Here is a 13,471-nt window from a genome sequence, read left to right on the forward strand (position 1 = left end):
CACAGGAAGGCTGAGAAGGCTGATCTGCCTGTCTGACACGCTCAGATTTTCAGACTGTGCCACAATGGCACCAGGTGAGTGTCATCTTGAAAGATCCCACAGCAGCCTGCCACTTTCAAAGCCTCGGTGGAAACCCTGTTGGTTCACAGGAGTAATAAATGTTTAGGGTGAGACTGGGAGACTTGTTGAAATAAGCTGAAGATCCACTTTCTGTTCTTCCAAGGCCAAGATCAAACATGCTTGTGTTAACGTCTTGCATTAGATTTTATAGTTTGTACTGAGGTCTTACATTGCCCCCGGGGACAAATAAAGTTTTCTGAATCTGAATAAGTGTTTGTACAGTGTCTCTTAAGTGTTCATAGACACCACAGGATCTGCTGGTGTTTCCGCAGGTCCGCAGGTCAGGACTCACTCACTGCAGGTGATTTTTGACTATTTACAAAGACCAGAGGGAAAGATACAAACTGGATTAGCAGTGATGAACCAGAGCAGATAAATAAGTTGTTGCACATGATTTGGGTGGGCGTCTGAGCGAGGTTCGGCTCTCTCCTCCTGAGGTTGAAGTCATACGAAGGGTGTCATGACTGTAGAGGAGTGGCGGAGTCCTTGGATGGCGGCGTAGGGACCCTGCTGGAAGTAGTGGTGGTAGCGGGGCATGTGGAAGGAAGGGAAAGACGGTCCACTGCCTTGCATGGTTCCAGCCAGAGCCGTGGGTGTTAGCGGCATTCCCAGACGACTGTAGGGGGGCAGAGAGCCCTGGATGGGGTGGGGCAGCGAGGCAGTGCCGCTGCCCATGGCTGTCAGGGCCTGTGGGTGCTGGAAGCCTGAGAAGCCTGAGGTGGTGGTGACCCAGGAGCTCAGAGAGAGGTTGTCTGAAGCTGTGAAGGCCGAAACTGCAAGATACAAGGGTAAGGGTAAGCACTAGAGTGGTACGCTAACAGGTTTTAGGATAAAGGCTTGAATGTATTTTTCTTGGTGCCAACTTAAAAGATAAAGAGGCCAAAATGGACATCCTTCTCTATTGTACTGTTATTTTGTTGTTGTAAAGTAACAACAGATACCTCTGTACTATGTCCTTATTCATTTGATTTGTTGCTACATACACTAACCAAAAAAAAATGTAATACTTAACGGCAGATATTTGTCTTTCAAACGTATGAAAGTCTACTCTTCTTTTAGTAACATTTATTTACAAGAATACAGCGTTCAGCTATTTGAGGCTTTTTTCAGCCATATTTTTAAGTAAAACATTGGTGCTTTCAGACTTTTTGTGGATCTGTTGACAGCAATAAAAATACACAATAATACCAGCCTTATCTTAAGATCCTTTCAAAGTGTTGACATAATGTCAACAACAACAATACACAATGTGTGTGTGCTTAACAACCGCTCACCTCTGGGGTGTGATGAGTGTCCATCCTCGCTCAGGTTTTCCTCGTCGCCAGCGTAGGTTCGTATCGGCGATCGGGCGTACGAGTGCTTGTGGATCAGATTCTCAACACTTTCCCTGCAGCAAAAGCCGAAGAGAGAGCCCCAAAATAAATCTCTTTTTTTCTTATTAGATACACGTTTGGTTGATGTAAATTAAAAAAATAAATAGTTTCACCAAAAATTTTGACCCAATTTTATTTCACGCTCATGCAACTAGGAGAGCAGCAATGTTTGAGACACAAACAAAGAACTTATTTAAATAAGTTATTAAATAAATAAAACCACGTTTTGTATGTTCACAAGCATATATGCAGTATTTCTTTTCACAGCTTTGTTTTTGTTAACGTGTCTAAATGTGTGTGTTCACAGTGGATTCTCACGTTAGTGTCGACTGCATGTAGACTTCCGTCTGTGTGTTGTGTGTGTGTTCTCACTATGCCACAAAGTGCATTAGCTCATTTGAGTCTTGTCAGACAGCACTTCACAAACACAGCAACACAAATTGTTTGGGGGAGGTAGTGTGTGTTTTTGTGTGTGTGTTTGTGTGTATGTGGGTGGATAGGCAAGTGGTCTGCATCATGAGAGCCATGCGTCCACATTAGCAGCCCCCCCTCGCAGCCCTTGCCCCTCCAATTAGGTTAGGAAAGTGCAATATCTGTCAGCAGAGGAGTACAAATGTGTGTGTTTTTATCAGCGTCAGGCCCCTCCGGTGCAGAGGCCACAGCGAACTCCCACAATGCATGGCAGGTCGGGAGGGATGTGAGTAGGGAGGGGCGGGGCATGCTGGTTTCAATCAGTCACTGCAGCCAATTGAATTACAGCGTGTTTTAGTGCAGTGGCCGACTCCAGACTAATGTGATTTCTGCAGCTCCCGAAGATCAATTGATCAGGTCTAATTCACAGCCCTCAAAAAGAAAAAGACAGAGAAGAAGAAGAGGGAGGAGGAGGAGGGGATGGAGGGGTTGTCTGGCTGTGTTTCGGCAGTCTGGATTTGAGATGTTTGATTGAAGGAAATGGGCAGATGGTTTGATTTTGTCAGCTGATTTTGGCCGTAGTGCCGGAATCAGGAATTACGAGAAGTGTGTGTTTTGGCAGCGTCCAGAAAAATGCGGTGGAGGTGGAGTGTGTGTGTTTGTGTATGTGTCTGTGACAGACTCCTGTCAAATGGAGTAAAATAAAAACAGAAAGCTTAACTAGAAAACCAGAAAGGGAAAGAGTAGGAGTCAGAAAGAGAAAGGACAACAAGGGAGAAAAATATCATGAAGATAAGGAAAAGGGAAAAGATGACACTCACCTAAATAAAAAAGAAAAGAATAAGGGAGAGACAAAGGAGAGAAATAAGGAGGATAAGAAATAATTGCTTTAGAAAAAAAAAGAGTATGGGAAATCAAAACCAAAAAAGTCTAGATAGGAAAGACAGAAAAGCAAAAATTATTAAGATAGTGTGAAAGAAAGGTCAACAAAAAAATTATAAAAAAGACAGAAAGGCATGAGTGGTTAAAAGAAAGGCAAAGGGAGAGAAAGAAAATACAAGAAAAGAGGACAAGGTAAAGGAAAAAATGAAATGAAACAAAGAGAAAGGTGATTAAGACAATACAAGACAATAGAGGAAGGAACCCAAACTGGAAGGCATGAAAGAAGGACCAACAGCTAAAGAAAAAAAGGTTGAGGATAGTGTTAGGAAGGAAACATGATATGGAATGTGGATTATCTGTTTCATACTGACACAAACAGAAAGAAATAAACATTGTGGCTTCTGTATTTACTAATGAACAGCAGCCTTGTATATCTAACACTCCTCCCTCCTTGTGAATCTTATCGGCAGCGTCAGGGACAGAGGTAAACAAACAGTGCAGAACCCAGAATCCCCTGTACCTCTCCATGTCTGTCAGACGCGAGGAGTCCCGGAAACCTTTGGCGAATGGGTTGCTGTCAATCTTCAGTTTGGTTATCTGGCAAAATACAATTCAGGCGGGTCAGGTTCTCTCCTCTTTTAGTTTTAGGTTTTCTGTTCTGCTTCAAAATACATGCAGATTCTTTCCAATGTTAACCACAACTCTAAAAACACGACGCACACACAATGTTTCATTATTTCTCTATTGATAAGCCTCCTACTGTAAACAGTGAGCTAAGAGACACCAGGAAAAAGGATGGAGCGCCAACCTTCTCAACTTTAAATGGAGTGTTGCTTATATATGAATCATGAACATACAGCTTTTCATGGTTTAAACAATGATAATAAACATATATCTTTATTCTATTTAATGATGTAGAGAAATATAAAAGATCTTAGGCCAGGGATGTTTTCCATAAATATTTAGCTTAATCCCTTTCTGCAGTCACCGTTGGCTCCATTTATGGACGATTTTTCAACCTTTTATTCAAAGCTTGTAAGCATAACAAGACCATAGTTAATGTCTTAAATTAAAGAAGACAGTCATCAATGAATTTATAAACCTGAATGACTTCATTCATCTCCATAAAAAGCAGGATGTTTAATGCACAATTTTCTTCAGTGAAATTAATTTGCTTGTTTCCAATTTTTTGGTGAAACTAGCAAAATATAAATGATAAAGCTCTTTAAACGTTACATGTCCCAGTTCCCACATGTGGGCACCAAATTTTAGGTAGATATGAAAGCATGTTTTTGACGTGGTTTATATTTTAAAAATAAAATGACAGCTGGAATATATCATCTTTAATCTCTCTGATTTCATATTAGTGTGGCTTGTTACTTTGAAATATCTATTTGCTGAATAGATTCTTTGTGTAGGTGCCAGCATCAGCACACTAGGAGGCACTGCAGTAAAGAGTTTAGGTTTTGTATGATATTTTTCAACAACTCATTGGATAGGAAAGCAATAAGATTGTGACCATATTCTTAAGAAATTAAATTTGAATCAAGTTAAGGTTTAATTTGTCCATAAATGCTCAAAGCCTCTGAGGGTTTGTTGCCTAATAATGCAGTGTGCATTTTGTGAATCCTCAACTGTTGAGATCTTTTACTGGTCAGGTGATCAATACACAGAACTCCATCACAATGGTTTGGTTGGCTCAGACAGTTTTGAATGAGCAATCAGTCAGGTCTTTATGATCAAGTGATCAAGATTTTCATGATTTTTGTGCCTTGTGTGTTGTTCAGTGGAAGCTATTCTGGAGCATTCACATTATATCAAATATGCTCAGACGGCAAACGCCATGTGTTGATGAACCTCTTGTGATAGGCACAGCTTCTGAATGGTGCTCGGAGCTATTTTTAAGGTTTTGTGGGAACCAACAGCAGAGGTTTGGCCCATAGCAGTCACTCACCAGCTGGTTCTGATAGGCTGTGACGGCGGTGAAGACGGTCTCAACGAAGACGAAGGTGCGGAACTCCTCAGATTTGAGATTGAGCAGTGAGGCGGTGTGGTCCTTTTTCTTAATGATGTGGACCCGTGGCTGGTACTTGTGCATGGAGTTGAGGATGATCTGCAGAGGACGAGGACAGCAGGAATTAGTTTATAGTGAAATACAGAATGATAGATGACATACAGTACAGATTAACTTGTGTAAATACAAAGTTCAGGTCTGGTGAGCTAGAAAAAAATGTATTGACTTTTAACGTGATATTTGAATTTTTTCCTGTTGCTGACCAATTCTACAAAGACACTAAAGTAACTAAAATAACTGTATTTAAACCCTGTTCAATCTTTCCCCTCCATGTCACAGAGATCTTTGTTGTCAATTGAAAACACATTGCTGAGATGCACTGTTGCACAGGCTGACATGTTCTATCATTACCATGAACACAAACACACAGCAGTTTATTTTTATGAAGTCCCACTGGAAATACATCCCAACATGACATATGTGGAATAATCTGCAGATGAAAATAGTCCCCTTAAAATGCAGTGTTTTCTCCTCTTTGAAGATTTAGAAAAATTAAACAATATATTTGTGACCTGTTTTTTTAAAGATTTGCATATTCAATAGGAAACGTGGTTTGGAGCCACAGGCAGATGGATTCACACCTTAGTTTTCATCTTTATATAGAATTTGTTGCCAACAAAAATAACGAATGTATAACTCTGGCCTTGTGTTTAATAATTGTTCATTATAGAAATTAAAGTTTTATTCCAAAGTGGGGTCCAGTTTGTTTGCCAAAATAATTGTTGGAATTCAAACTAAACTCATTGGGGATGCTTGTTAAAAAAAAAATAAAAAATGCTCAAAGTCAATAATGACCTTCAAACTTGGGTTTTAATTCAGGATGGAAGAGAAGTCCTCCAAAGTTCGCTGCAGAGCAGGAAACTGTTTATCTTTCTCAACCACTGATTCAGGTGAATACACAAGGAGTAAAATACAAATGTAATGTGAGTCCAAAAGCTACCTGTCCTATCGATATCTGGTTGTTGAGTGTGTATTAGCATGTCAAAGATCAAGCATATTTCTGTGTCAGAATGCAACATGTATTTTCTTATCTGTTTTATTGTGTTACTGCTATTTTAAGTTCCTTGACTTACTAAATTATTACCCTAAATATATTATAACTGATGGTATTTTTAAATGAATTTATTTAGTGAAGCTTTAATTTGTGCTGCGTTCAGGTTACTTCTGTTGTAAAATATCCAGCTAAAGCGTAAATATTTATTGAATTGAATTTATTCATAAATAGATAAAACTTTTTTTCGCAGTGTGCAGAAAAATATCAGCAATGGAAGCTGGATGATAGTAAATGTCATCGATTCAATGTATTGTTGCTGCTGATTTTTATTCCAAATTTTCAGGATTCACTTCATTGACATGATTACACAAGAATACAGAAGTCTTTGAAGCAAAAAAATGGAAATATTATTTCCTCATGTAATAAACTGTATATTGTAATTTTAGAGTACTACAAATATTGTTAATTCATGGGTAAAAAATTATTTTTTAAATAATCAAAGATCGTTAAATAAATAAAGCCCTATGCTTCTCTTTTAGGTGTACATTATATCTTGTTAAATCTGCTTACATGTTAAAAAAAACAACTAGAAAACAGGGAAATATAAGTAAAATAAATAAAGGGGACGCAGAGTAGCCTAGGCTATATTTGGTTTAAAGTGCTCATCATGTTTGGGTACATCCATGAAAATCATGTCAGAAGGCTATTGAAGGACTGAAAAAAAATGCACACCCTTTAAGATAATAATGACTTTCTTTCCCAGACCGTATCCGACTGTAATTAAAGGATCAACCTGAAATGTTTGTGTTTTTTAATATTACTATTTTAACATCAGTGAAATGTGGATTAAACCAAAGGCTGACTGATTACACAATATATTTTACTCTATTGTTTGAGTCGGTTTGGGTATTTAGGCCTAAAATATCTCACAGTTTTTGAACGTATTCACAATTACAACCTGCTAAATCCAACAGGACCTTTAATATTTTAGACTTGGTTTAGCTTTAGTTTTTTATTCAAATGTCGCTAGCATTGCAGAGTTTTACGGGGTTTTGCAAGAGATAATACAAAAACACGACGCGTAGTTTTTATTTCTTCAGAAACAACGGTAAACGAACTTACATGTCCGTGTTGGTCCAGCTCGTTGTTTGTCAGCTTGACTTTCTCGAAAGAAACCATTTGCTTCATCAGTTGCTCCCCGGTAAACGGCGAGTCCGGATGGACGTACAACCTGACGGAGAAGAAGAAAACAAGAGCTCTGATTGGCTGAGAGGCGTCCGAGGCCAACGGTCGTTACCAAATGAACGCGCAGCCGTGAACACTGCAAACTGGTGAATGAGCAGTCGCTTAGCAACCGTCTCCAAATAAAATAACGATTAAATATGGAAAAAGACTTTTTTTAGAGGATTTTTTAAAAACTCGATAACACGGCTGTGACAAAACAAAACGCACAACAAAGTGTATAGATTACTTTACACTGAACATAAAAGCTAAAACATCAAAACAACCAATAATTTTACTCAAACAGAATTATTTGGTTTTGACATTGCTCCATTTTATACCAATGTGTTTGCTTTAGCTGAGCCTGACATTCTAGTTTTAGAGGAAATGGGTAAAAGATTTCTACAATATTATGATATGTGTTTTGTTGAGTGGATGGTAGGCTACAATGGTGTTTTAATCCGCCTCCCACGAGTGAGATATGTCTTGACAGGAGATCGCCTGATTATGTTTTACTGTTTATCTTTTGTTGCTGTCGTTCCTGAAAGTGGTCAGATTTTATTGAGACCAAAAAGTATGATTCAACTCAACAAACTAATGCACAGTGCAGCCAATTCATTGGAGAATGTAAATTACAGGTGGCTATTTAAAAAGAAAACGATAACATGGGCTATATAGCCTACCTCATTGATGCTTATAAACCACGGCTTAAGATGGTCTATTTCTTGAACTGACGTCAATCAACATGAACTAAATAATCCCAGATGCTTCCTGGTAATGATTCAATAATTTCATTCAGTGTTTAGCCTCAAGCTCTTTGGTCTCTGTTTTTTTTTGTGTGTGTTCCATTTACTACAAGGGCTGCTGGAGTCTTGACCTTTCTAGAATATGTTCACTTAAAAAGGAATAAAAACGATCACGTTTTTTTTGTAGTGTGAAGGTGAGACATGAAAAACAATTAAAGGTCCTGTCTTGGCGTCTCCATGAAAAGATCTGTAATATTAAATTATCGGCAGGTGACACAAAACGCCAGGTCCTGCATAATTGGCTCAAACATATCAATCAAAATATTTCCGAACTGTTTCTGATTTATTTTTGGTTTCTTCTTTCGTCGTCATTTCACCAGTAAAAACACACTGCATTTGTGCACATGGCCGTACGAAGGTCGCTACCTGGCGGGCAGAGGAGGGTCGGCCTTGCCGGCTACCAGCCAGGAGGAACGGTGGTAGGCGTACCGGTACCGCTTGTTGTCCACAGGGACGATGTCCATCAACACGATGTACTTGGAGTCCTGGTCCACCCCGGAGAAAGACACCCGGATGGTTGGAAACATTCTCCTGATGGTGACAGGTTATATGGCGACAAGTTATATTATTACCATCATCATCATTATTATGATACACTGATTAGTTGTAGTTTAGTATGGATACGTTTAGTGTGGCAGAGTCGCGTTTATGTTAAGATTTATATCACACTATTAATTTGAATAATTTTGCAATAATAAGAACCTCCAATAAATACTGACCGAAATATTTCAGTAGGCTGTTTTAAATTTAATTTGTTACATTAGCTGCATTCGTGAATTTGTGAATTTTAGTTAGGCCTACACATAATTGTAAAAAATAATAATTATTTGAAATAAAACTCTGCTCAGAGACATTTGCGTACATTTATTATTTTTATTATTTATTCATTTATTTTTCCTTAAAAGTAAAGTCTAAACATTCTGCACTGGGCCTGTCATTTATATTCGTTTAATTGTAGACTGCAAACGCTCTGCATGTTGTTCAGACTGCATGACCTTATTGTCCTCTGTAGCAGCAACAATGTGCAGAAATATAAATAAACTTCTAGTCTAGTCTGGGCATATGTGCAGCAGCCTACTTATATGTCTTGGTAGGCTATACTTAGAGTGGCTGATATGTGGCCTTTGTGTGCTCTTTAAAGTGTAATCTCTTTTTTTTCCACGTGGCTCCAAGGTCAGTGAAACATTAGATTAATAAAGCTCCTGGTGAGCTTTTCTTAAATTTTCAGCATTTTAAACGTGTTTAATTATTTATTATTATTGGGAAACAAAATCATAAATAAAATATAATACAAATGTACCTTCCAGACTTGGTGATGATCATCTCGGTGCCGAGCTCGTGAAATTTGTCCCACAGCTCTTTGGTTTCCAGGCTGCAGGAGATCTTCGCCATCTCCTCGCTGGGGACGCCGGGATTGGTGGGGATGAGCGGCTCGGTGCACACCGCCGGCGCGCTCCCGCTGAAGTCCCCGTGTCCGTCCAGAGAAGAGAGATCAGCCAGAGACTGCTGGTTGCAGGAGGACTTCTCCACGAATTGCTCTGTTTTAATGTGGAGGAAAAACAAGCTGAAGAAAGTGAGGTTTATTCTCATTTTATTATTAATTACAGTTAGCAGCAACAGGTTTTACAGAGAAAAGCCTTCAAATAGGATATAACAGTCGGACAAAAAGTCTATATACTTTATATCGTCATCGTAACCTAAAAAAGTTCTATCTACGTACATAAACAATAGTTTGTTCGTAATATCAAATCAGCACACTACTTTATATTTAGTATTCGAATCTATAAAAACATTTCTCCCATTATCTGAAAGACTATAATAAATAAACTAACCTGTCTGACATGTCTGCTGTGCTTTTATTTTAATTTTTATTGTTACAAGTGATTTAATTTAGAAAAAACAACTCGTGCATCGTGAGTGGATTTCTTCAAATGGCACACAAAAGCTCTATAAAACATGAAATTACATATTGTTTTGACTTAAAAATATAGAAAAAATAAACTATCTTCTGTAAAATTGATACGATATCATCTGTAAAAAAAAACAGGGTCATACTGAACATTTTACTTCTCAAATGATTTAAGCATATCTGAAGCGACATTTGGGCAGCTGCGCTCTGGTAATTATACTGTTAAGATAATGTTTATATAAATTTCTGTTTATTTGCATTATCCCTTATACTGCCACCAGATAGTTCATCCTTATTTATTTCATCTTGTCTCCTCATCGTTATGTTCTTCTCTAACTATGACTCATTTAAATTCATTTCCCACCTCTCCTATATTTCCTTGTTTCAGCACCGAGGTTGTCCTTAAATCGGTTACAAACGTTTTATCAATACCATATTTAACTTTAAAGCATGACAAAAATCTTTTTAAGCCCGGATAAGTTTTCTTTTTTGCTTCCATCTTACCGAGAGGCTTGATGGTGTTCTCCTCCGCCTCCTTGTCCTTACTGGGCTTCCCGCTGGACATCAGTGCGGCTATGGAGAAAGCATTTGCCCGGGATGACAGCTGCGGTTTCGGGGAAGACGTGTACTCCATGTCGGTGAAAATATTGGAACCAAAATATTTCCTTATAATTAAAAAAAAAAAGAGAGAGAAATCCTCCAGAAACGCTAACCCCGCCTGGTTCTGGCTCCCAGCGAAGGAAAGGGGAAAAAGTGCAGGGAAATATGCACAGCGTCTCCTCGATTTCAGCCTTCGCGCACAAACACTCTGCTCGCCTAAAAGGATAAATACTCGCCACTTTAGAAACACTTGTCACTGCCAAGTTGGGAGTCTTGTTGGATGCATGGTGAAGGAAGGCGGTGGGCTGACTCCTGAGACTTGTGCGCGTACTGCGGTGCCAGATCAGAGGCCGACTGCTCTTTGGGACGCCTCGGTGCGTTTCACCCTCCCCTTATAATTCCATTCTGCTCTCCAATCGCTGCCTCTGACTCCACGTCACGCTCCCACTGTCCCACAGCAGCTCTGATACGGAGCAGCCAATTAAATAACCTGGGGCTGTCAGATTCCCCCCCCCCCATGTCAAAGACCCCAAACAGTGCAGCTGGACTAATGTGAGACTTTATTACTCTCAGTGATGGGTGGTGACAGAAGAAACTTACAGAAATATAGTTCTTTGCTGTCAATACACGATATTTAGGAGATAAATGAACAGATAAATTTACTTTATATTTGGAGATCTCTTGAGGGCCCCCAGACCACATATTGTGAACCGCAATGTCAACAACAGTATTTTTTGGAGAAGTTTGTCTAAGATGGTGCCATCTGACAAGTATAAACGAGGTGTTTTTGCATTGCAAAGACTGAAGAGACACGGTGCAAGGAAATACCACAAAGTGGTGAGCTGGGTGTGATAAATGCACACAGGGACGTTTGTGTACATCTCTTGTTTTCCATTGCCATATTTTCAATTTTTAGTTTGGTCTTCTTCTTCTATGTGTGAATAAATCAACTGTATTACCTGTATTTTATTTCTGTGTGCAAATTCCCCTCTAACAGATAAACGTCTCGGATTATATGTTTAGTTCACGTCGTTTTCTATAATAAAATAAAAAATGTGCGGCTGCTTGTCCGAGGACTTTTGTCCTTTTTAGTGAATATAATGGATGCAGACAGTCTCTGTCTTTATTTGGACCATTATACATTTACATGTATTTATTTGGACCAAGCGTTTGTCCAAAGAAAACCACGGCAATCAAAGGGAGGAACATCTCCTCAGTTTTAAATAAAACTATATTTTATTTATTTATTTATATATTTATCTGTGGAGCAAGGAGACACAAAGTGAATGTTTGAATGCCAATAAAAATCTTGAGGTGGTTTTCTGAGGTGGAAGCGTTGCTCATAAAAAAACAAAACAAAACAAAAAAAAACAAAGAACAAAAAAATTCCCCATACTTTTTTTTTTTTTTTTTTTTTTTCGGATTCTTCTTCTACGAAGTTTAAAAGGCAACCACTTGAGAATTGGCGCCACCTGCTGTTTTTCTTGATACGCTAAGCACCTTATATTCAAAGAACTGTGGTCGCTTGAAATATGCAATCATTTGCATTTTCTTTCTGTTATATTTGGATGGAAATGTACTTACACAAAGTAACCGATGGCCCTTCTTACAAAAGTAAGCATCTGCTTGAGCCCGGCAAACTGCTCTTCCACAAGAATAGTTTGTTGCTCTTGAACCTGTTCAAGGACAGTCGTAAACATCTTTCTGAGAGGATTCCAAGTATGTTCTCCTCAGCACTCATCATTTCAGGAGCTTCAGCTGATGAAGATAATTAGCTTTCTGATTCTCTGAAACTAAATACATGATAAAAATGCTCACAATCTTTGACAACTGCACCTATGATAAATGAAAAGTTTCCATTTACTCCTGTTGTTCTGTTCATATTTAAATATCCCCTCTTTTATTTTTATTACAACATGCATTATGTGAGCATTTGGTACACTTGTGGACAAGGAGCATGGAAACCAGAAAAATGTTTTTTCATATGCTTTTAGTTGGTTCATTTGGAAAAAGTTGTTGTGCTGTATTATGTATTGAATGTCCTATATTTTCCTGGAGGCAAAATAATTAAGAATTTTATACTTTTAAATTGAAATGAATCAAGGTCTTCTTCAAGTTTAGATTTTATTTTTATTTTTTATTCAAACTATAGGTGCAGCTGAGACAAGTGTGTAAAATTTTAAATTGTGCTTCATGTGAAATTGTTACTGCACCACTGGGTGAGTAGCTACTATATTAATTTCTTGGTTGGTCACACATAGCAACAACGTGCAGGTGGATGACTGTTAATGTCTTCACAACCAGACAAGGTCAACTGAGCTGTAAATGACAGATGGACTCAAGGCAACTATTCTCGAATGGCTAAATCTGACTCCAAGCTGAAATCAAGTCTGAACCCTCCAGCAGCTTCTTGAAGGTGCGTCAGAAAGACAGGACCAACCAAAATTTCCTTAAAAGTACACACACATGCACAGATAAGGACTGTATTGAGTGCAGAAGCAGCAGTTTTGGGTTAATCTGTTCTATGACACACACCAGTAAGCACCTAATCTTTTACACCCCCCACCCCTCCCCACACACACACAGCTTTCACATTAACAACAGTAATAATAGCTCCAGTTGGTTTTACTGGTGACAACAGACCAGCAAAGAAGAAACCTTGAGTAGAACCCAGCTCATATAGAGGGGCCATCTGCTTGAGCCCGGCCGGGTAGAGACAGAAAAAGAGAGAGAGGAGAGGAGGATAAGAGAGGACCATCAGGAAGGAGATAACATACATCTTTTATAGATACATACGTCTGACTAAAGCGTACATGTAGAATCTGATGATGATACAAATACAAGATATAGCTGATGATGTTACATGACATTTTGAATAAAGATAAACAATAGCATAGCACGATCAAACTGTTAGTGAAAATAAAAGTTCTATCATAGGTGAGTTAGCTGCTATAACGATTGAATACCCAAGAAGAAAGCTTTCAAGACAGATTAAATAAATCTTTTTCTTTATTTCCTTTGCTTTTAACTTGATAGGGACTCACTTCGGTCTAGCCATCACCTAATCCAGAAAGTTTATCA

At 38.6% G+C, this 13,471-nt stretch overlaps 1 protein-coding gene across 2 annotated transcripts; it reads right to left on the minus strand.

Moving 5' to 3' along the window:
* Nucleotides 1-222: 222 nt before the first annotated feature.
* On the minus strand, nt 223-10,424 carry tbx20 (T-box transcription factor 20; the record flags this gene model as incomplete). 2 transcript variants are annotated; one of them, XM_084557763.1, is made up of 8 exons in its annotated part: nt 223-893; nt 1,395-1,507; nt 3,307-3,383; nt 4,741-4,899; nt 6,977-7,085; nt 8,248-8,412; nt 9,182-9,419; nt 10,295-10,424. In XM_084557763.1, 8 exons carry the CDS (start codon nt 10,422-10,424, stop codon nt 565-567), a joined length of 1,320 nt encoding a protein of 439 aa, XP_084413889.1. In that variant the 3' UTR covers nt 223-564. The 2 variants fall into 2 exon arrangements, with proteins under 2 accessions (XP_084413889.1, XP_084413888.1); XM_084557762.1 differs by having other exon boundaries at nt 3,277-3,383.
* Nucleotides 10,425-13,471: the final 3,047 nt, after the last annotated feature.

Source organism: Chelon labrosus (assembly GCF_963514085.1).
Source record: "Chelon labrosus genome assembly, chromosome: 12".
Taxonomy (NCBI): Eukaryota; Metazoa; Chordata; class Actinopteri; order Mugiliformes; family Mugilidae; genus Chelon; species Chelon labrosus.